At 37.5% G+C, this 20,866-nt stretch overlaps 2 protein-coding genes across 3 annotated transcripts in view; both read left to right on the top strand.

Annotated features, from left to right (window-relative positions):
• Positions 1 to 1,971: 1,971 nt before the first annotated feature.
• Positions 1,972 to 3,890, top strand: LOC103723325 (DTW domain-containing protein). The gene is made up of 2 exons (XM_008814210.6): positions 1,972 to 2,526; positions 2,635 to 3,890. The coding sequence occupies exons 1-2, from the start codon at positions 2,013 to 2,015 to the stop codon at positions 3,393 to 3,395; spliced, it is 1,275 nt and encodes a 424-aa protein (XP_008812432.5). The 5' UTR covers positions 1,972 to 2,012; the 3' UTR covers positions 3,396 to 3,890.
• LOC103723331 (binding / calmodulin binding protein) overlaps positions 3,443 to 20,866 on the top strand; it is a 29,955-nt gene continuing 12,531 nt past the window's right edge. Inside the window, exons 1-15 of one of the 2 annotated variants that reach the window (XM_088723131.2) lie at positions 3,443 to 3,583; positions 8,722 to 9,190; positions 9,284 to 9,366; positions 9,471 to 9,584; positions 9,669 to 9,857; positions 11,787 to 11,852; positions 12,967 to 13,023; positions 14,477 to 14,596; positions 14,694 to 14,813; positions 14,886 to 14,993; positions 15,081 to 15,267; positions 16,589 to 16,768; positions 16,846 to 17,403; positions 17,564 to 17,808; positions 17,956 to 18,084. In XM_088723131.2, coding sequence (XP_088579257.2) covers positions 8,746 to 9,190; positions 9,284 to 9,366; positions 9,471 to 9,584; positions 9,669 to 9,857; positions 11,787 to 11,852; positions 12,967 to 13,023; positions 14,477 to 14,596; positions 14,694 to 14,813; positions 14,886 to 14,993; positions 15,081 to 15,267; positions 16,589 to 16,768; positions 16,846 to 17,403; positions 17,564 to 17,808; positions 17,956 to 18,084 — 2,601 coding nt within the window. In that variant the 5' untranslated portion in view covers positions 3,443 to 3,583; positions 8,722 to 8,745. Of the gene's footprint in view, positions 3,584 to 6,820; positions 7,680 to 8,721; positions 9,191 to 9,283; positions 9,367 to 9,470; positions 9,585 to 9,668; positions 9,858 to 11,786; positions 11,853 to 12,966; positions 13,024 to 14,476; positions 14,597 to 14,693; positions 14,814 to 14,885; positions 14,994 to 15,080; positions 15,268 to 16,588; positions 16,769 to 16,845; positions 17,404 to 17,563; positions 17,809 to 17,955; positions 18,085 to 20,866 lie in introns of those variants that run through there. The other variant, XM_088723130.2, reaches the window with a different exon arrangement.

Genomic DNA, 20,866 nt, shown 5'->3' with positions numbered 1-20,866 from the left:
CATCTCATTATTTTCCCGTTGACCACACTTTTCCCCCTTATTTTCCCGCGAACCAAACGAGCCCTTAAGCAACCATATGCCTTTTCAAACTACTCATACATACAAATAATGCAGCTTATTAGGTCGCCTTATTTGTCGTACAGTATTTCAACAACTAATTGCGAAAGAGTTACAATGGTACTCTACCTTCTCTCCATCATATTTTCTTTTTTTTTTATATACAACGGTGGTTCACATTCTTTGGATGTGGATGCGGCGAAACATCTATTTTTCTAATTTTTTTGAATATGCTTATGCTAAAATGGTATGATGTATCTAGCTTACCCAAAAAAAATATATATTATAGTTACAGATTTATTAAAAAAAATAATAAATCAAAATGATGCTTCATACCTTACTATAACATAGTGAAAAATGGTGAGACTAGCGGCTGCAAAATTTTCTTTTTTGGATAAAAATATCATTCAACCCAGGACAGGAGATGGTTGAATCAATATCTACGCTTTTTATTTAGATTATTTTTTATTTTTATGCACGAGAACTTTTATTTTATATGGAGAAAAAAATTATAATGCAAAACTTTCCGAGCAGCATTTGAGACTTGGATAATTGATGACATTCTAATGAAACACAAATCTCTTATTTTGGACATATCTAAAGTGCAATATATTGTTGTTAAAAAATAATATTCGTTTTGAAAAGAGTGGTTCATTGTTTTTTTTTTTTTGGAATCATATAAATGATGCACTAAAGGTAAATGTTAGGTGTTTAGAGGCAATCAAGTAAGAGCATGACTATGCTATCCACCATGAATCAAAGCTCATTTTTTTTTCCATACGTCTATAGAGATGATCAAAGATTCTCTGGATGATTTCATCTTTTGGATTATTAAGCTCTTTATAAATTCAAGAAACTCCATAAATTGAAGAAACACGTATCAATGATTAAACTATAAGTAGAGATGATTTAATTTGTGGAAAGCTAGCATGATTCTGATTCTGTCAGCATGGTTGCTCACAGTCAATTTGATTTGATAAAATTAAATTTTAATCTACTTGTATATATATATATATATATATATATATATATATATATATATATATATATATGTGTGTGTGTGTGTATATATGTACGTATATATTAATACCGATTTGTTAGGGAAAAATGGTAAATAGTAAAAAATAACAAAGTAATACATGACATCTTTACCCATGAAGATAATAGAATCCCTATTGCCCGTGCTTAATTATATGTAGCAAGAATGAGATAAATAAGCTGGCTATGACAAATACCATACAAAACAATTAGTTTATAACGAGAAGTCGCGAGGATAGATGGCTCCACACTCCTATGATTTTAAAATTGTGCCATAAATAAAGATATCTCTTGAATGGATCGTGCCAATACATACACTCCTATGATTTTATATTTTGCAAGAAAAAATTTATAAATTAGTTACAAAGACAAATTTATCAACTGCATACATAAAATTTATTACCCGAGAGAAACTATATATGTAAAAATTAAAATTTAAAATTCATAATTGATGGATAAGATTAATTCCCATATGCCAATTATTTTCTAATATTAGATCAATTAAATGCATCCATATGCGAGTTTTAATGCAATTTATCCAGGATGGGTTTCTCTAGGAGAATCATAAAGATATTCCTTCTTTTTTTTTTTTTCTAATTTTGTTGGTACGTCGTCTGAGGCGCCGGCGTAAAAAAAAAAAAAAAAAAATATCCCCGCTGTCACTAGAATGCAATTGTACTATTGAATACTCCCATCCAATATAAGCCGTAGGACCGCATCACACCGTTAACTCAGCGCAGATTGGAGATCTCCATCCGATGGACACGATATTACTAGGATCAAACCTCACTAGTCCAACAGTCCAGATTCCCTTGTCCCGTAGTGCGAGACCGCTTGCTCCCAAAGTTTAGGGTTTTCAACACTATAAATTTCGCCCTCCATTTGTCTAAATGAAGGCAATGGCGTGAAGGTCGCCAATGCCGGCCGGTTTCCGGACCGGAGCCAGTTTCTCGGCGATCCACCGATCTCTCTCCTACTTTCTCTATCCCTTTTCCATCCAAACTTCCAATCTCTCCCAAGGCCTAACCCTAACCCCAGAGATGGGGAGCCAGGGGCCCTCAAAGAGGCCCTTTTGCCTCGACTGCTCCAAACCTGCCCGCCTTTGCCTCTGTTCCCGTCTCCAAATCCCGCCTCTCGATAACTCGATCGCCGTCACCATCCTTCAGCACAGTTTGGAGAAGAATCATCCTCTCAATTCCACAAGAGTTGCCAAATTAGGGCTTAAAAACCTCGCCGTGATCCCTGTTACCGATGTAAATTTCGAAGCCCAGTTCTTGGTTCGCCCGCTGCAATTTAATCGAGAGATCAGGTCATCTCTGATCGATGGAAACTGCCAGGGGAAGCCGGATTCAGGAGATTCGAATTCTTTGACAACTCAGGTTGCTAGTAATGATGATTTGGGTCGGGGAGTTCTTGATTCTTACACCAAAGGTGAATGTGACAATCGTTGTAATTTTTCCCACCCAAAGAAACCTCAGAATCCTTCTGAGAAGCTCATTTCAGAATATTTTCCATCATCCCTAACAACCAATGCTTCAGTTTTGGAAACAGATATAAAGGATGATGTTGCTCGAGTTTCTGGATTACAGACCGATAAGCAAATTGTGCTGTCATCTATATCTGGATCCGAAGAAGATGCCCAGAACGAACCATTTCAATCAGAAAGAGTGGATTTTGATTGTATTAGAGATTGCAGAAAAGTCATGGAAGGCTCTGTCACAACAACCGAGGATAAATGTAGTGTAACTTGCTTCAGTAGTTTTCTCACAATGACTGTTGAGCGCTCTGCCAAGCCCAACATCAATCGGGTTTTAGAGACTCCCATTGGCAGAGCTGCAATTTCAAATGGTTTTATGGTTAGCAAGTTGCAGAGGAAGCAATTACAGGGAAGTGAGGAATTTCAAGACTTTATGGAATTTGACATTGTCATACCTCCTGGCTCAGCCCTCCTCTTTCCAAGCGAGAAATCAATCAGTTTGGAAGCAGTGGATTTTGAGGTGAAGCATTTGCTTGTTTTGGATGGCACATGGTCAAAGGCAAAGCGGTTATACCACGAGAATCCATGGTTAAAGTTTTTGCCACACTTGAAGTTGGAGTCAGGGAAGGAGAGCTTGTACAGTGAAGTGAGGCATCAGCCAAAGGCCTGGTGCTTGTCTACCATTGAGAGCATTGTTTGTGCCTTGAAGACACTAGGGGGCGATAAAGATGGGTTAGACAACCTTTTGGACGTGTTCGCGTCTATGGTTGAGGATCAGAGGCGCTGCAAGGAAGAAAAGTTCAGAGCAATGTCTTTGTCATGAGTGGATTTGTTGCCTTTGGTTCTCTAATTTTTCTAAGTTCATAAAAATTGTGGAGGTAGGGATGGAATCGAAGATTGAATGATCTTTGAATGCTTTCAAGTCCGGAGATGCTGCCATTGATGGGATAAGAATATGCCATACCAATTGCGGGAGCCTAATTCTTTACTGTTTCACTGATACCACTGCAGGTGATTTTTTTAAAGCCTGAAATCGTCATCAATGATAGGATTCTAGATTGAAGGAAATAGATATTTAGTGTTTTATTTCCTTTTGAATGGTAGATGGATGTCTTTGATCTCTCGATTGTTGCCATTTTTTTTAATTCCAAGTTGAAGCCCATACAGATTTTTCAGATTTTTGGCTTTAGAAGCAAGATCATCTGTTACTTTGTTGACATACAAAAACATGTGTCGAATATAACTTAGAGGAAACGACCATTTTCGGCAATAAATGTAATTCTTGCAATGAAATTCAATTTTGGTTTTGGTTGTCTAATTAAATTCATCCTGATGATCTAGTTCTGCCTGTAAAGTCCTCTTCATCCCTTCTCGAATATTGTGTACCGTTTACCTTGCCAATTTAGCAATGGTTTGTCATTTTTTGCTCGTTGAGAGATTTATCTTAATGATGACAACAGTATGCAGTAACTTGCATCAAATTACTATGCAATAACTTGCATCAAATTACTTGGTTGCGAAAAATTTGCTTAAGGATTCTGACAAGTCAGTTGAACTTTTGGTCTATCTTATTAGTCTAGCCAAACCTGTAATGGAAGTTATATGCTGCGTCTCTTGCTCTCGCTATTTGTCATGGCAAGCCTGATTGGCCTTTTTAAATATGTCGACCTTCCATTTGTGAAGGTGAATCACAATACACTCTTCTGTCCTTGCAAGATGCTGCTCTGATGATTATGTGAATTAAGCTAATAGTGATTGGATTGTGTGTAGAGGCTAGCAAACTTGAAATTTCTCTCATGGACTGAATGTGTTTCATCAAATTGTAAGTAGACAGGATTTATTTTTGGTTATTACCATGATGTGTAGAACATGAATGCTAGCTATGCAAATGGTACTGCTGCTAAGTGTATCTAGTTAACGAACAAATGAGATGGCTTAGCCTCATTGGAAGGTAGGAAGGCTAGTATTTTTTAATGAACTAGAAGGCATTTTTTTTGGAGCCAAGCTCATTCATCTTTATCTGCGAATGTGGGTATGGATCAGAATTAACAGTTCAGAAATTGCAGCATGGTTCAGAGATCTCACTGTGTCAGTTACTGTTTGGATGTGCTTTTGGAAGCACAGGATGTGAAGTTCTCTTTTGCATCTTCCATGAAATTAGTTCTCCTGCAAACCAGATGCAGTTGAATGGGACTAATTGGGTCTGCCTTGCTTTCATCACAGAGCCACACCTTCATTATACACTTTTTATGATTTTTATCTCCAACCCCTTTTCCACCCCAAAGCTACTGGTTTCCGGTGCTACCCTTCCTAACTTGGTGCTTGCTGTATCTTGTAATAACTAAACTTTCTAGACATTAGTCTACTTAGCAATGTTGTGATAACAAAACTTTGTAGAGACATATCAGATTAGCAATGACAGGAGCATGCTTGTTACTCAATCTTAAAGCTGAAATTTTTAGATGGTTAAAAATGGCATGATTATTTGCTGGTTATCATGTTTCTGCTATCTTACATTTAGTGGTAATAGTTAATCTCTTTATGTGTTCTGATTCAATAACAGTTGATTAATCTCAAAAAGAAGAAAAGATTAATTATAAATGATTTCCCTTGTAACCTAGTTAATAACCTAGCACAAATTCGTTCCCTTAATTTAGTTAAGTTGAATTTTTATTGGCAGAAATTCTTCAGAATTCCCAGCAGAATCTGTTTATAATTGTACATGCCTGCCCTTGTCCTTATCAGAAGGCATTGTCCTTTTTAATTCTAAAGTCTCAGCTACCAGCTGCAATGTGTTTGCTCTCCAAAGTTGCCAAGGAGGGAAAAGCCACTGCAATGGACGGCATCTAGGATTCAATGAGTGACAGATGGGTTAGGATTCCATGAGTGATATATGGGTGGCCATGCATGTTGAGGCTATTTTTGGCATCACATTTATTAAGCTTAACGATTTGTTAGCAAAAATACTTGCACGCGCCTTATGTCATGCATCCCTAACTTGTACCCTAAATATTTAAGCTGCATTTGACATCGCTCTCACTTTTCTTTTTAAAATAATTTCCGAACAAAAATTTTATTTCTATTTTTTTTTAATTTTGATAACATAAACATTTTTGATAGTCACTATTTTTTTTAACAACGGAACTAAGAAAATATTGTTTGCAAATGGGCCTAGAGATGGATGCAACAAGGAAGAGACACTTGAGGATGTGCTCGATCTTGGCAAAGTTGACGTCCATTGCATGGGGCAGCTGGAGAAGGTGCAAACCAAGGTTGGGGACGAGTAGGAGTTGGAGTGGAGAGGGTGGGATGGGAAGTCACCAGAGACATTGGTTGGAGCTGGAAAGGAAGTCCAATGGACAGAGAATTAAGGTGAGTTCAGACATTGAGGGGAGTTTGGACACGGGAGAGTTAGGATGCATGGAGGGAAGGAAGTCCGAAAAAATTACTTAAAAAAAAGAGATAAAATATTTTTTTTAGAAATAATGTAAGTTACTTTCAAAAGGATAGAAAGAGAGCAATAATTTTTTTCATTGGATTTTCTGTTTCTATTTTAAAAAAAAGAAATAGGAAAAAATATACTAAACGGGCTTTTACCTTATAAATATTGAATGGGTATTCCAATGCTTCTACCATTGCGGGATTTGGGAACCGTTAGATGCATGCAGTTCTATTCTTGTGTATAAAGAGAATGTTTATATGTTTTAAATCAGTAAAAGTTAAATCTTAATGAAGCAATTTTGCCGTTGCATTAATAACCCACCTCGTTATATATTGCCATTTATTATTACCCACTGCTTGCAATTGATACATGCATGAATGGATTCACCATCAGAGTGCTTCTCTTCTGTCAACTATGTGGAATTCTTATTTTCTTACTTTATCCTTATGAATCAAATACTCTTGTAACAGTCCTTGAATGTCCTCATTTTTTTTTCTTTTTTAAATTTTTTTTGAGGAAAGAAGGTCCTCGGGTCTTAGATAAGAAAAAGATTCAATAGTAGAACCCAAACCAATGACATTTCCATTTCTATGCATCACACTTATGAATGCGTTGCTTTTAATTTGTCTAAGCCCATCTCCACCTAAATGGCTGGATTTGTTGCAATTAGTACCTTTAAATCCCTTTTCAAGCGAATTATATATGCTGTGATCAAATGATGCTCCTTAATCGGGTCATACTCAAACCCAACCCGACCCGCTTGCGGCCCCTTGGCATTATATAAAGGCCTCAGACAAACCGACCTAATTACCTAACGTGCCCTCCGTTTCAAAGTTCCATCCATGTCCGATTTCCCGCCCATGGCGTCCTGAAAGTCCAAGAAACACCATTCCTTTCCTCAAGTCTCCCCCACCGTCTCCACCCCCGCAAGAAACGAGAATCATGGAGCGACGCCAGCGGGCGGAGCGGGACGACGCCTCGCCTCCGTCCGCTCGCCCCAACCCTTCCCCCTTCTTCCGTGACGTCTCCAACTACAATACCCCTCGTCCTTGCTTGCCAAACCCTAACCCTGAACTCCATTCTCCTCTTGCGATCTTCTTCACCGCCTCCAAGAAAACCCCCTCCTCCTCCTTCTCGGCCGCCCCCTCCTCCCACTCCACGTTCCGCCGCCGCGCCTCCGCCGCCGTTCCTCCCTCCCACTCGAAGGCCGCCCGCCGCCTTAAAGCTCTGGAACTCGAGCAGTCAAAGTCCTCCCAGAAGGCCCAGATCCGCCGCGAGAAAGCCCTGATATCCTTCTCGAAATCCGTCTCCGCCTGGTTGAACTTTCTCTTCAAGAACCCTAAATCTTGCGGATGCAATCATGGTGCCTGGTCTGATGATCGGCAGGACAGTCTGGCGCCCAATGGAAAGCGTGAGAGCTTGGACGGTGGTGGTGGGATTGGAGTCGGTGGGAGGTGGAGGAGCCCGAAGCGGCAGCGGGATTGCTTGTGGAAGGGTCCATTTGCTGATGATGGGACAGAGAAGGCATTCTCCATGAGGCTCTCGTCACTGAAGGCATCGTTGCAGGATGTCTGCAGCTTCGAGGATATGAAAGAGAGGATGGAAGCGTATATAAGCCAGAAAGGTCGCACTGAGGTTTTCACGATGATGAGCCAAGTTTGCAAGGTAAGTCTTTTCCATCACGGTTATGAACTTTGGCGAGACCGTTGTTTTTAGGATTTGGCGTTAGTAATATGAATACTCTAAGGTCGCAGTCTTGCATAAGATTTTAGTAGAATATAAGGCTTGTTGTGGCTCTTCTTGATTAATTCTTTAAGATCTTGAATCACCACGCGAGATAATGATCTTTTAAATGGGTTTTCTTTGTGGGGAATGCTTAATAACATCGCTCTCTCTGATTCAGAGCCAGTTATTTCTTCATCCAAGAAGTAAATATTTGAATAAAATGTCTCTTCTGATGAAGATCTTTAGAGTTTTATAGGGACGTATGCTTCCAGGGGAGGAGGAGTCTGGTTCTGATCATATCTGTATATGCGCATATTTGTTACTGTATGATCTACATACGTTGGAAAATCTTTGCCAGTAAAGAATGCAGTTTGATAATAATATAGCTTAATAGATTGAACAGCAATAAAAGATACTATTTTCAGGTGACATTGCATCCATTGAAATTTGTTGATCATTCTGAAGGCTTCCTGTACACTGCAACCTGCAAGAATTCACATGTCTAGCAACACAATGTGCACATCTGATCCTAACCATTATAAGTTGAGAATGTAGCCGCTGCTTTCAATTTATAATCGAATATTAATTTCTGTTATTTCTGCTTTGCTACTTATTAGTCTCTAAAAAAGAAATTACAACTCCTGGAGTAGAAGTGTTAACTCAGATTCATATTTAATGTATTGATTTTTAATAATTTTAGAAGCAGCCCGGAGAGAAAATGTTCACTCAGATACATATTTAATGTATCAATTTTTAAGAATTTTATAAGTAACAACATGTCTTTGGCTTCTCAAGCCTTGAAGCTTCTAGCTTATATCCTTTTGTCCATACAACTTTTTCCAAATTCTCAAACTTGGTAGTCCAACTGCTCACAATTTGATCAAGTAATAAAGCAAAAGGTTTAGCTGAAGATGCATTTCTTTTAGTTCACGAAATACTTATCCCTGGATCCAGTTTTGGCACTAATAATTTACTCTCTCAGAATATAGATGAAAGGAGATTGAAGATGAAGGCACATTGTCCAGTCGTAACTGATTTAGGTGTGAAGGAGAAAGCGATTAGAGTACTTATGTGTTATCATCCGATGTGGCTTCGCATTGGTTTGCATATTGTTTTTGGTGGTGATTCCTTGTTGCTGAATGATGAAGGGAAATCAGATCAGGAGGATCTTTTCTTAAAGATGATCATAGAGAAGCAATTCTTTGCACACATGGGCATTGCAAAATCATATGCTTATAATAAGCTGGTGGAGGGCCTTTATAGGCCAGGTTACTTTGAAGCTCTGGGAAATATCATTTTGAAGAGGCTTTTATTGCTTGTAATTTCCCTTGACAAAGCTAAATGCGAAAGCTTGCTTCCTTTAAAATATGGAATTGATGGTGTTGATGGTGGTTCTCCTTTATTATTTTGCCCTCATTCTCATATAAAATCGAGCCATCAAGTTATCCATGGTAAGTCTTAAACAATAACACGTTTGTCTATCCTGCAATTAATATTTCATTTTATGCCTTGACTGCTTCCTTTTCTTCCCTTATATATTTCAGAGTTCTTGTCAGAGGTAATGCATGGAGAAGGTAATCTTCTTGCACACCTTGTTATTCTGGGATATAAAGTAAACTATCAACAGGTACTGTTATACATATGCTATTTCCTATGAGTCATACATATCCCTTGAGCTGTGGATTTTCTTTTATGAGCAGGACTGAAATTCATAATCAATCATTTCTGCAGTTCCCGCTTTCTGAATATCACTTCAATGTGAGAAATCTATTCAAAGATCTGCAAGATGGAATACTGCTTTGCAGATCCATTCAGCTCTTGCAATGTGATGCATCAGTACTATCGGTGCGCTACCTAATAAATATCCTATACTTGTAATTTAAATTTTCTTTAGCTTTATCATCACTATGGTGGTCTTTACATGGGCAGAAAGTGATGGCTCCCTCGGATACTCGTAAAAAGAATTTGCACAATTGCAGTGTTGCCATGCAGTATCTTAAGCAGGGTGGGGTTCCATTATCTGATGGAGATGGAGTTCAGATAGTAGCAGAAGATATTGTCAATGGGGACAAAGAGCTAACTCTTTCCATCCTTTGGAATATGTTTGTTCACTTGCAGGTTTTTTTGTATTTTATTTTTGTCATACTAGTTTCATATACTATCATTCCATTTATTATAGGATATTTTCTGTCTAGACTGGTGCAATCTCTTCTATTACAAAATATGTCAAAATCCTTTCATAGTCTGCTTCTACATTGACATTATTTGTTGCCAAGATTACTGTCGGAGTAGAATAGTAGGGCTGAAGGACACTGTCCTTGTTTGGCATTGATGTAGGTAATAGAGCCTTTGTCTGTATAGCTTTGAGATATAGAGCTTCCAGTAGTAGAGTTTTAATAAAAGGTTGTTTGTTGTTTGATAACTATATTTTTGAAGTGCTCTGAAACTTTAACATCTGTTTGGTAACCAAATTGAGAGAGTGCTTTTAGTATCAAGAAATAACAATAAGGATATTGGATAGTTCTTTCAATTATCTAGCTATTTATATTATCAAAAACTATTATCACAAAATATTTTTAATTTATAAATTATTTATTTTATTTTTAATCTGGATAATATAATAAATAATAATTTTATATTATTATATGAATATAATAATATTATTTTTATATTATGAGCTAGACTTGGCTATACTCGAATGGTTCTCCACTTAAATCTGGTTAAGTCTAAATCGGACAATGAGAGTCCCACATTGGGGATCCAAGCCGTTGGATGTGATTCATGCTGGACATAGTAGATCATATCCAATGGTTTGGATCATCAATGTAAGACCTCCATCGTCTGATCTAGGTCTGACTAAATTTGAGTGGAGATCTACTCGGGTATAGCTAAGTCTATTTTATAATATTGCTATATTATTTAATGATATAATAATATAATAATATAATATGATAATATAATATTATTATTATATTTAAGGTTGGAGGAATCGGTACCGGCTCGGCGGCACGACTCAGTACAAGTTGTGTCGGGCCTGTACCGAGAGGGACGATACTGTGAGAGAGAGAGAAGGGGAGGGAGGGAGGCTGGAGGAGATGGAGGCCGGTCGAGTCTGCGGAAAGTGAAGCCGAGGCTGCTTTCCCTATTTTGTTCGAAACAGAAGAAGTGGCCGTGGCATCCGCCGCCCCCTCACGGCCTCCTCCGGTGTCCCTACCTCTCCCTCTTGCTTCCTTTTCCGCTCGCTCTCTCTTTCCTTCTTCTTCTCCAGCTTCGGCAACGGGTCTCGTTTCCGTTGCTGGAACCATACCGGTGAGCCACCGGTACGGCTTGGATTGGCCGGAACCGCCCGGTTCAGAACAGTTCTGCTTACCTTGATTATATTGCATATTATTATTATAGAATAGTGTTACTAAATTATATAATATTATAATAATATTTTTAAAATTATTTTATATTTCAGTCTAAAAAATATAATAGATAATACAATTATTTTTTAGGGGGATTACCAGGTAATAAAGAATATCATAAGGTTAAATGATTCTTAATGATATGAATGTATTGGTGTGTGTGATGATGGTAAGGGCAGTTGTCCTTTTCTCTGTCTTTTGGTAGATACTTTCTCATTATAGTCTTACTCAAAACTGTTTCATTTTCGTAATATACTTTTAGATTCTGAAAAGAAAATTTTCTGCTTGGGACTTGAGCCCATGATTTGATAGGCAAATCCATAGCTCATTAATGAAGCAAAATGGATTAGCAAATGGAGAACAAATGAAGACATCTTTTGAAAATCGAGTTATATACCAAGATGAAAATTATATAATGCTTAAAACAGCACTCATGGTTCTTACCATGATGAACACTGGCACCTATTTTTGTTCTTACCTTCTTTACTATCATCTCCCCTTCAGCTGGTTGCAGAATTACTCATCTGGTCATTTTAGCATGTGCATTTGTAGACACTATTATTTGTCTCTTTGAAGATGATTCTATAGTTTTCATATTGAAAAATAATATATATGAAAGTTTGACTGCATACGTTTGCAGGTTCCCTTGTTAATTGAGAGAACTTTATTGGTTGAGGAAATAATTAAGATAAAGGCGTCTGATATGGTACGTTCATGTTTCTAAGTGGAAATTATGTTGAAGCAGGTTGAGTTTCATCTTCTATTTCTCTATGTACTTAATTTGCAATGTATACCATGAAAAACAATCATCTTTTTCTTTTCACTGGTTATAATTACAGAAAAAAACATATATACATCTAATCATTTTTTATTGCTATAGCAAACTATTAATATTAGCTCCATATGCGGGCAAAAAATGCTTTTGATCCAGCTAATGGTAATGAGTGTGCTTGAAGCCCTTGGAGTTCTTCCTCTTTTCCTTCCCTGATCTAATTCAACCCTCTGATCTCTCTTTCCATAGAGGAGAAGAGATACCCCTTGTTTTTTGGCCATGTTTGGGATCATCATTTTTCCTGTTATTTGCCTTCCAAAGCAAAACATGAAACTGAGACAAAAAGCCTGTTTGCTATCACTATTTCTTTTCTGTTTTTGAGCACTAATGTCATGATCTGTGAAAAAGGCCGAAAGCTGAAAAAAACCTTCCTTTCACTTTTCATAAAACATGGAACTCTAACTCTGTGATCACTACCACCACCATCCAACCCCCACCCCTCCTCCACCTTCTCTTTCCTCCCTCTCCTGCTATGCCATAACCCTAACACCTTTCTCCACACCATCTAGATTCCTGTCCTCATTGTTGCAGCTTCCACCACGGCCAGCACCTCCACCTCCTCTCTGCACCCCTAACCCAGCCCCTTTATCCAAACTGCCCACATTCCTTCCTTTCTCTCTGCCATCACGAAATCCCAACCTCTCCATGTACCAAAACCCTAGAAATCCCTCCCCTCATGGGGCTCTGCTTGTGTCCTCAATTGCTGCTTTTGGTGGGGGATTGCTGCTCAAGGAGGGTGGAGAAGGTGGTCCAGGAGAAGCTTTTAGGGGCACGTCAGATGTTGGAGGAGGTGTTTTCTTTTGTGTGTGTCCTTTTCTTTTATCTACACAAAAAATGTTGACTATACACATTTATAGAATTTCTTTTTTGTAAAATTGGGTAATGCCAGCAAAACTTAGCTAGAACTTTTGGTGTTCTGCAGAGAGAAATTTCATCTATTTAGTTCCAGTGCTATCTCCTGACTCTCCATGCTTATTTTGATTATTAGGACTGCTCAAAGTACAATACTAAACCAAACATGAGCTTGCTTCTTGACTGGATCAAGGTACTTCTCTTAGTTATTTTGGTTTGATCACTAGGTATAGTTTTCTTTTGAAAATGTACAGTAATTACCATGACATTTGTAATTCACATGGAATGATTTTTTTCGTGCATAAAATGTACTTGATCTTTGATTATGCGAATAGAAGTTTTTATTTCTGCTAGGTTTTGTATTCTTTGTATTGTAGTACTGATTCTTTGGCTTTTTTTTTTTGTTTTGAAATAATATGAGCTAGTTATCCGTTTGAATTTAATTGTTATGTTGTTTTGGAAAATGATGCTACTCTTTCTGTAACCTGTTCGTCTTTTTGATATTCTGTTTGTTGAGATCTCTGGAAATGCCACTTGAGTTCTTGTTAACTATAACATTCATCAATTCTAACAGTTTAGGGGATTCAGTTTAACAGCATTGTCCTGGTGACCTGGCCTAAAGAGGTAGAAAATTAGGTCCACATGGGCCTATGAGCCAATTCATTTGCTTGCCAGGCTGAAGTGCAATCATGCATATGCTCAAATTTTGGGTGCTAATGCGAAATAAATTGGTAGATTTATTGATATTCACAATACTGATGCTGGTCGGGGAGTATATGTTGGTTAAGTAACTGCCTCCTTTATCCTAATTTATTCCTTGCAGGTTCTAAATTTTCCTGAAAGAATTATCAGTTGGACCTATTGTTCAAGCAGTTTATTGCTAATAGTATCTTAAGTCTGATGATGAAAATGAGCTAGGAGGAGCTGCAGAGTACTTTTCATAAATGAATGTTCCTTTTCCAGTCAAGTGGATCTAGAAACTTTGCAACAGTGCAAAAAGAGTTAAAATTTTTTCAGAAAGAAGAAAATATGGTTGTAGAATATAATCACAAAATTTAGTGATTTAGTGCAGTTTCTTCAGTATTTTTCACTTATGTTGACTTGGTAGTAGCAGTAAGTTCAGATTCAGTAGTTTCTTTTGTTGTTTTTTTTTCCATTTTGTGGCATATCAGATGCTGAAGTTGTTGATTTGCAGTTGGTCTTCTTATGCACCTTTTATCATCTTTCTCTGTAATAAAATATTGAGGTTTTATTACTTTTTTGTTTTGGTGATTTCCAAAGTTTTTTCTTGAAGGTCTAAATGATGCTGTTTTTTTTTTCCGGTTTACAATTTGTTAAATTTAATTGCCAGGCTGGCTTGCTTTAGTTTGACATATAGGAGTTGCTTCATTTGTATATGTTCATATAGAGGTGGAGGGGATGTCCACTATGGAGATAGATGCATTCCCTGGAGTCATGAATCGATTCACTCGCTTCTTCTTACATCATCTCTTCATTTTATCTGCAATCTATCATTCTCTCGCTGTTTTTTTCATATTGCCATTTATCAAACAAATGCATTCCTTAATAGTAAAAATTCAGATTTACTTATTATGTTATTTTTCATTTTTTATATTTTAGTATTACATGTATTTATTTTATTACAGGTAATTTGTGAGAAATATTGTGTCAGAGTCGATAACTTCTCTTCGCTAATTAATGGGGAAGCTCTGTGCTGCCTGGTTGACTATTATTCTGGCATTGACGTTCAAAGATGTTCTTCTAAGGTTGAGAGTAATGACATATTTTCCTTGTTCACGATATATTTTTGTTATCTTCTCAGTTTACTTTATCATTCTTTATATGGGTTCTTATGATATTCAGGATGATCAGAATGAATGCAATGAAGCACTAATTAGGCGTGGGGATACAGATTCTAGTGTTGCTGTTCGCAACTTTGTTTTAGTGCAAAAGATAACTGCATTGCTGGGAAACATTCCTGGGGTAGAATCTAAATTTGATGAACATTTGTTCCTTTATGTTTCCTTATCTGATTCTGCTATACGTATTCCACAGGTACTGCAGATAGGTGACATACTAGATAATGATGCATCTTATGACGAGCGGAGTGTAATAATTCTTCTTGTATTTCTTGCTTCTCAACTCATTCACCGGAAAAAATTGGTAAGGCTCCATGCACATGTTATTTTGTATGATTTGATAATATTATGCTTGACTATAACTTGTGTGGGTACTGCATCTGCCTTTTAGGATCAACTAAGATCATACAGATTTACAAGTTCAGATTATAAAACTCCAGATATTAAGCCTTCAGCAGTTTCTCGGCTGTCAATTACCATGGACGCTTTACATACTAAATTCAAGTCTCAGGGAGAAAATTCGCTGAAATTTGACTCTCCACTGAAAGAAGCAGCATTGGATAAATACGATGCTGAAGGTTTTGCTTTGTTGTTTACTGTTGAAATTTCAATTCATCTTGATTATTTCTCGATAATATAATTGAATTCATGGCATGATGATGATTTCTTACTATGGGCATAATTCACTAATAAATCTACGATCTCAGTGTTCTATCTACACAGATGATTCTATAAAGTTTTTTTTTGGGTATGGCGGGGGGGCATGTTTTGACCTGCTGCTGCATTGAAGTTTTTTTTTTTTTTAATTCTTTAAGAAAAAGGATTTATCTGATCTGACATATATCACTGTGAACCCAAAATAGTCTACAGGTTATGATGATGTTACTTGTGAGTTGTTTCAAAACTTCCTTTTTTAGCGCGTGTTTTACGATTCTATGAAAGTATATTTTGATAATGCAGGTTTGGATCTGTCATGCAATTCAATTATTTTCTTTTATTTCATTTTCTCTTTTATTCAGAAAAATAAAACAATTGATAATGAGATCTTCATATATTTGTTGGTCTAATGAATGTCTTAAAGTGTAAATGGAAACAATTATTTACCCGTGTAGGATTTTTTTTCCTTAAAAAAATGTGATATCCTTCATAAAACCCTCTGATGTTCCTTTAGGCTTGAAAAGGTCTAGAAGAAGGAAGTTGGCGATGTTTAATATATGGTATTGTGTTCAACTCTAAGGCACATGTTATAAGTGAAATAACATACTGAAGCTATGTCTGATAGATCATAAAAGATCAATTAAGTAAGATGTGCTGGAATCAAGTTGGTTTAATAAGTTGCGGTATTTATAATTTGTTCATCTTATGATACATATACCTACTTGTAGCATTAACATTACTTCCTATGTGCTAAAACTACATACTTCATGATCTGCTGTGAGAAGTCAGTTTTTGAAACATCAGAGTTAACATCAATATGTTTTACTGAATTTAGCAAAAAAAAAGAAAAAATAATCCTTTTTACATTCTTGTGGATGTCAGGATACAAAATTCAGATGTTTTGCAAATTCCATGCTCTTTATGTGTTGTTTTTTTGCTGCAGATAGCTTTTTGTCAGTTAATTGCTTTAACTTTCTTGCTGTTATAAGAAACCTGTGACAAGATCCATTTTTTTTTTTGTATTTATTGGGTTGGAGATATGTCAACAATTTCTTCTTTGGTTCCAAAATTGCATTATGTATCAGCTGATGTTGCACTATAATTGGTTTAATTGTGGTTGATGGAATAGGTTGTCTCCTAGTTGCTCTAATAATTTTCCTATTTTTTTTCATTTGTTATCTCAGCTTATATGTTATGTAAACTGTTCCTTGTGACACCTGGGCTATTGCTATTTTTCCCCAGAATGGGCTGCAAGAGTTATTCAATCTCACTTCAGGGGAAATATTGAACGAAACAAATTCTTGAAGATTAAAATGGCAACATCCTTTTTGCAAAATGCTATTCGGGCCTGGTTATTTGTGACTTCAAAAAGTAGTTCAAACACAGCCAGTCTTGCTTGCTCTGTCCAGCAGCCATCATCTGGTATTTTTTTTCTTCATTATGCCTTTATAGTTTTGTTTGACATGGGAACCTAACATGCTATTTTACCAACAACTCAGGAACCCATGACCGATATGTCAGGTTCATAATTGAAAGGCACCGGTTTCTGCAAATAAAAAAATCTGTGCTGCTTATTCAACAAGCTGTAAGGGCTTGGATTGCAGGAAGGCATCAGAGAAAGTGTAGTGTATTTTCAGAAATCATAATTTTTTCAGACCATGCAACAGCAGCCATTGCTTTGCAGTCACATATTCGTGGTCAGATTATGAGGTCTAGATATGTTCATTTACTTGCTCAGTTACAAGAAAAACAAGCTGTTTGCAGATGGGAATCTCTTGAGTCTCCGAGCTTGGCCGCTATCAAGATACAGAGGGCTTGGAAAAGATTTACTACACGTAATTGCTTTCTGGAACAAAGATCTGCTGCAATTAAAATCCAGAGTAATTGGCGTTGTTGGTACATTAGGATGAGCTTTTTAAACCAAGTTGGGGCAATCGTAAAGATCCAGGCAGGCATTCGTTGCCTGTTAGGTCATAAGGCATTTATACGATATAGACTTGCTGTTGTGGTAATCCAACGATTTTCAAGAGGGCACCTTGCTCGAAACAAGCTGTTAGGTTTGCCTTTTGCTGATGCCCCAGTGATTATGTTCAATTATTTGGTTGAGTAGACTATTTCTGTATTCATTTTTCAGAAATATTTATTGTCTCGACTTCTGTAATGTGTAACCTGCTTCCGTTATATGCTAAATGCTAACGGTTATATTAAACCATGCAGGTGCTTCTTACCTTCGATCTGGCAGGATGCGTTGTGGATTTTACTGCAAAAGCAATGCCAATCCAGGGAAGAATATTGAGCTGAAGATAGTAATACAGTCAATTTTAAAATTGCAGAGATGGTGGAAACATGTTTTATTTCACAAATCCCAAACAATGTCTGCCATCTTCATTCAATCTTTCATTCGTGGACAGGGTGCTAGAAGGGTTGCTCATAAACTGCAGCACAGCATTTACATGATTCAAGTAGGACAAAATTTGTTCTGTAATATTTATTTCGCTTCACTTGTTTTTTATAGTATTAAATTTGATTAATATCTGTTTATAATAGTATTAGAAACAATTCATGTCTATGCTATTCAATTCATATCTATGGTATAACTCAAACTGCAGAGATGGTGGAGAAATATTCTATTTATTAGATCAAGGAAAAGGTCAGTGGTTCTTATTCAAGCTTATGTTCGTGGTTGGATTGCTCGGCAAGCAGCATGTCAAGATAAGCATCGCATTGTAGTAATCCAAGTATGTATCATTTTTTGATACTTGCTCTACCTTTCTTGACAATCTTTTACAACTTATCTGTTTTTGATGTATTTATGTAAGCTTAGAAATGGGTTTTGGGGTGAATGAAACATCAGATTATGTTGGGAGCAATAGCTTAATGTAAGTTTTTCCTCAAAAGAATAAGATAACATAAAAACATTTAATCCAATTAGAACCTAAGAACCTATTTCAGATCATAGATTGAGATTTTGTTAAGCAAGAATTTTTCCCCCTTGTGACTGATGTGTACTTCCAAAACATCACAAAGGGGCAAGATTGTGATGGGCCAATAAAGAGATAACAGAGAGGAGGGGAGTGCGGAGGTCAGAGGAGAGGGGCAGAGACGAGGAAGAGGAGGGGACAATGGCCAAAGGAGTTAGTTGTGGATATGGAGGGGAGGAAGAGGAGATGGAGGAGGAGGTCGTAAAAGGTTGGAAGCGAAGGAGGCAGGATGAATGTGGAACCGCAGACAAGGAGAAAAGGCAGAGAGGCAGAGGGTTCAGAAAAAGTAAGCAAAAGAATAACCTTGATTATTACTGCGATGCTCTTGTTGCTGTACACGGTCCTTTGTCAACTAGCTGCTATCCCTCGTTGATAGTTACTTTTGAAGGTTCGCAGCCCCATGTCCCCTCTTCTTCTCAGCACCACCTAACCCATCTTGCCTGCATGGAAGCAGTTCATCGAAGGCCAGGTTGCATGTGAAAGCATCTAGGCTTATTTGAGCCATCTGGGCACTCTATATGCAGTGCATATGGTAGCTAAGTCTGTACATGGTGAAGCTAGGTGCTACCTTGATAGTTTATAGTTTATGTTTGGAACAATGATTGGGGATGATAAAAGTTGCACTTTTTGAGTACAAAGTGGGTAAACTTGTGGTTTTGGCGTGCCCAACAAATTGAAAGTAATCCTTGATATTGTGGCTCACTTTTGTGTGAAATGATTTAAAACAATGGGGGGGTGTCAAAGATCAAAGATGATATGAACTGAACTGTGGGATTTCTGGTGGTAGAATAGTATGCGCTTCTAACTTAATGAATGGAAAAAAGGGTTAGGAAGGATGGTTTGTTTGTTGAATATGATTAACTGCAAGTATGGTTGAAACTTGAAACTTCAAAACCAAATGTATTGTTTTTTCCCCTCAAAATTGGTTTCAAAATGAAAATGATTTTAAAATTTTGGTTAAATCTGACTTGTAGAGCCATATTAAGTGTATGTCTGTAAGTTCATGTCATCTTGGCTGCTAATTCATTTATTCCATCGATTGGCAAGCAAACCAACCAGACCAACTTCTTATTGCCACGAAGAGGAGCCTTGATCTCTCGGTGAAGTGAAAGGCTTATTTGGACAACGAAGCGAATAGGCCCGCTTCACTCGAAAGGCTACGCCAGATAAAGAGGGTTACCGCCACCTTGTCCACCTTCCTGCCTAGGAATTCCATCAGGACCGGCTCACGACCGTCATTCCGCATTTGGTAGTTGGTCTGTTGAGTTTTGTCTTTCGAATTAAGCTTACAATTGAGGTTAGTGAGAAGCTTGTAAGTTCTGCCTTAAGCTATAGGCTTCCGGAAGGCTGGCCGGGGTTGTGTCCTTCCAAGCGGACGAGGTCGGCTTGGTGACCGAGGGCTTGCGTGGAGGCGACATTGCGACCACGGGCTTGGACGTCACTTCTTCATTTCTCTACTTTTTGGATGGCCCCGAGTGAAGGCATATATGTCGAACGGATTCACAATAAACAATCATCAGAAGGAGTAGGGCATCTCCAGAAATTGGTATTGATTGCTTCTATAGAACAGCTCTTTCACAGAATGTGCTTAGACTAGCTAGGCGACGAGAGCAGGCTCATCAAGAGTTGTGGCAGTGAAGGATTTCTCAGTTGTGATTTCTAGAAACCCTTTATCTAACATCTACTCAAGTTGTGCAAGTTTTGAGAAATTTGAAGCTTTTGGATGTTAGTTGAATGCAATTCAAGGAAAAGGTTATAGTTCACAGTGTGTGGAGATTTTTTTCTTTTTTTCAGATAGATTTTTGCGGGAAAGAGAATGCTGATTTTTGTAGTTGATTTAGGATCCTGAAAGCGACTTGTTAGATAAGTTCTAATTTGTGAGATTTGAGCTCAAGTCTTGCTAAAGTTGGTTAATTGGAAAAGATCTTCGAAAATTAAAACTTTTGGAGAGATCCAATTTTCTAGCTGTTGGATGGTGAGAAGCTAAACAATCAAAAAAAGAAGAATCAGATTTTTCCTTTTTAGAATGTTTTTCTTTCCTTTTCTTTTCAAAGATTTCCAAACAGCTAAAGAACCATAGGCCCTTTTTTGCATCACTTTCAATTTTCAGTTATTTTTTTTCAAAAAAATAGAAAGAAGGCAAAAATGGTGTTTGGTAACCCAATTTCCATTTTCAATTTTTGAAAATTCCGTTCTTAGTTTCTAGAAATTGTAGAAACAAAAAAAATCAGGTTCACCTCCTTTTGAAAACCAAAACCACCTATGGCCATCACCACCACATATGTTGCCCTTGGCACAGCCACCCCGAGCAGTCCCCGCTGCTGCCTGTTGCTGTCACCATTGCTGCCACCAGCCCTTGTAGTGCACTGGCACCATTGTCGCAACCGTCGGCCACTGCCGTCAATTGCTGGCTGCCACAGTTGCCAACACCATTGCAACTGCTGCCAAATACAACCAAGAGACTACCAAACAAGTTTTGGTTTTGGTTTTCAAGAAAAAAAAAAAGAAGCTGTTTTAGTTTTCATGAAAACTGAAAACA

Source organism: Phoenix dactylifera, chromosome 1, assembly GCF_051530095.1.
Source record: "Phoenix dactylifera cultivar Ajwa chromosome 1, Ajwa_hap1_PhDact_Kaust_v1.1, whole genome shotgun sequence".
Taxonomy (NCBI): Eukaryota; Viridiplantae; Streptophyta; class Magnoliopsida; order Arecales; family Arecaceae; genus Phoenix; species Phoenix dactylifera.
Note: the sequence above shows the minus strand (reverse complement) of the source record. Positions and strands in the feature narration are given on the sequence as shown.

Excerpts from the sequence above, each read along its gene's own strand:
- LOC103723325 (XM_008814210.6), top strand. The coding sequence starts at position 2,013 with ATGCCGGCCGGTTTCCGGACCGGAGCCAGTTTCTCGGCGATCCACCGA. Across the intron at positions 2,527-2,634 it reads TCTTGATTCTTACACCAAAG|TTTTGGAAACAGATATAAAG; the intron begins GTGAATGTGACA and ends CCAATGCTTCAG.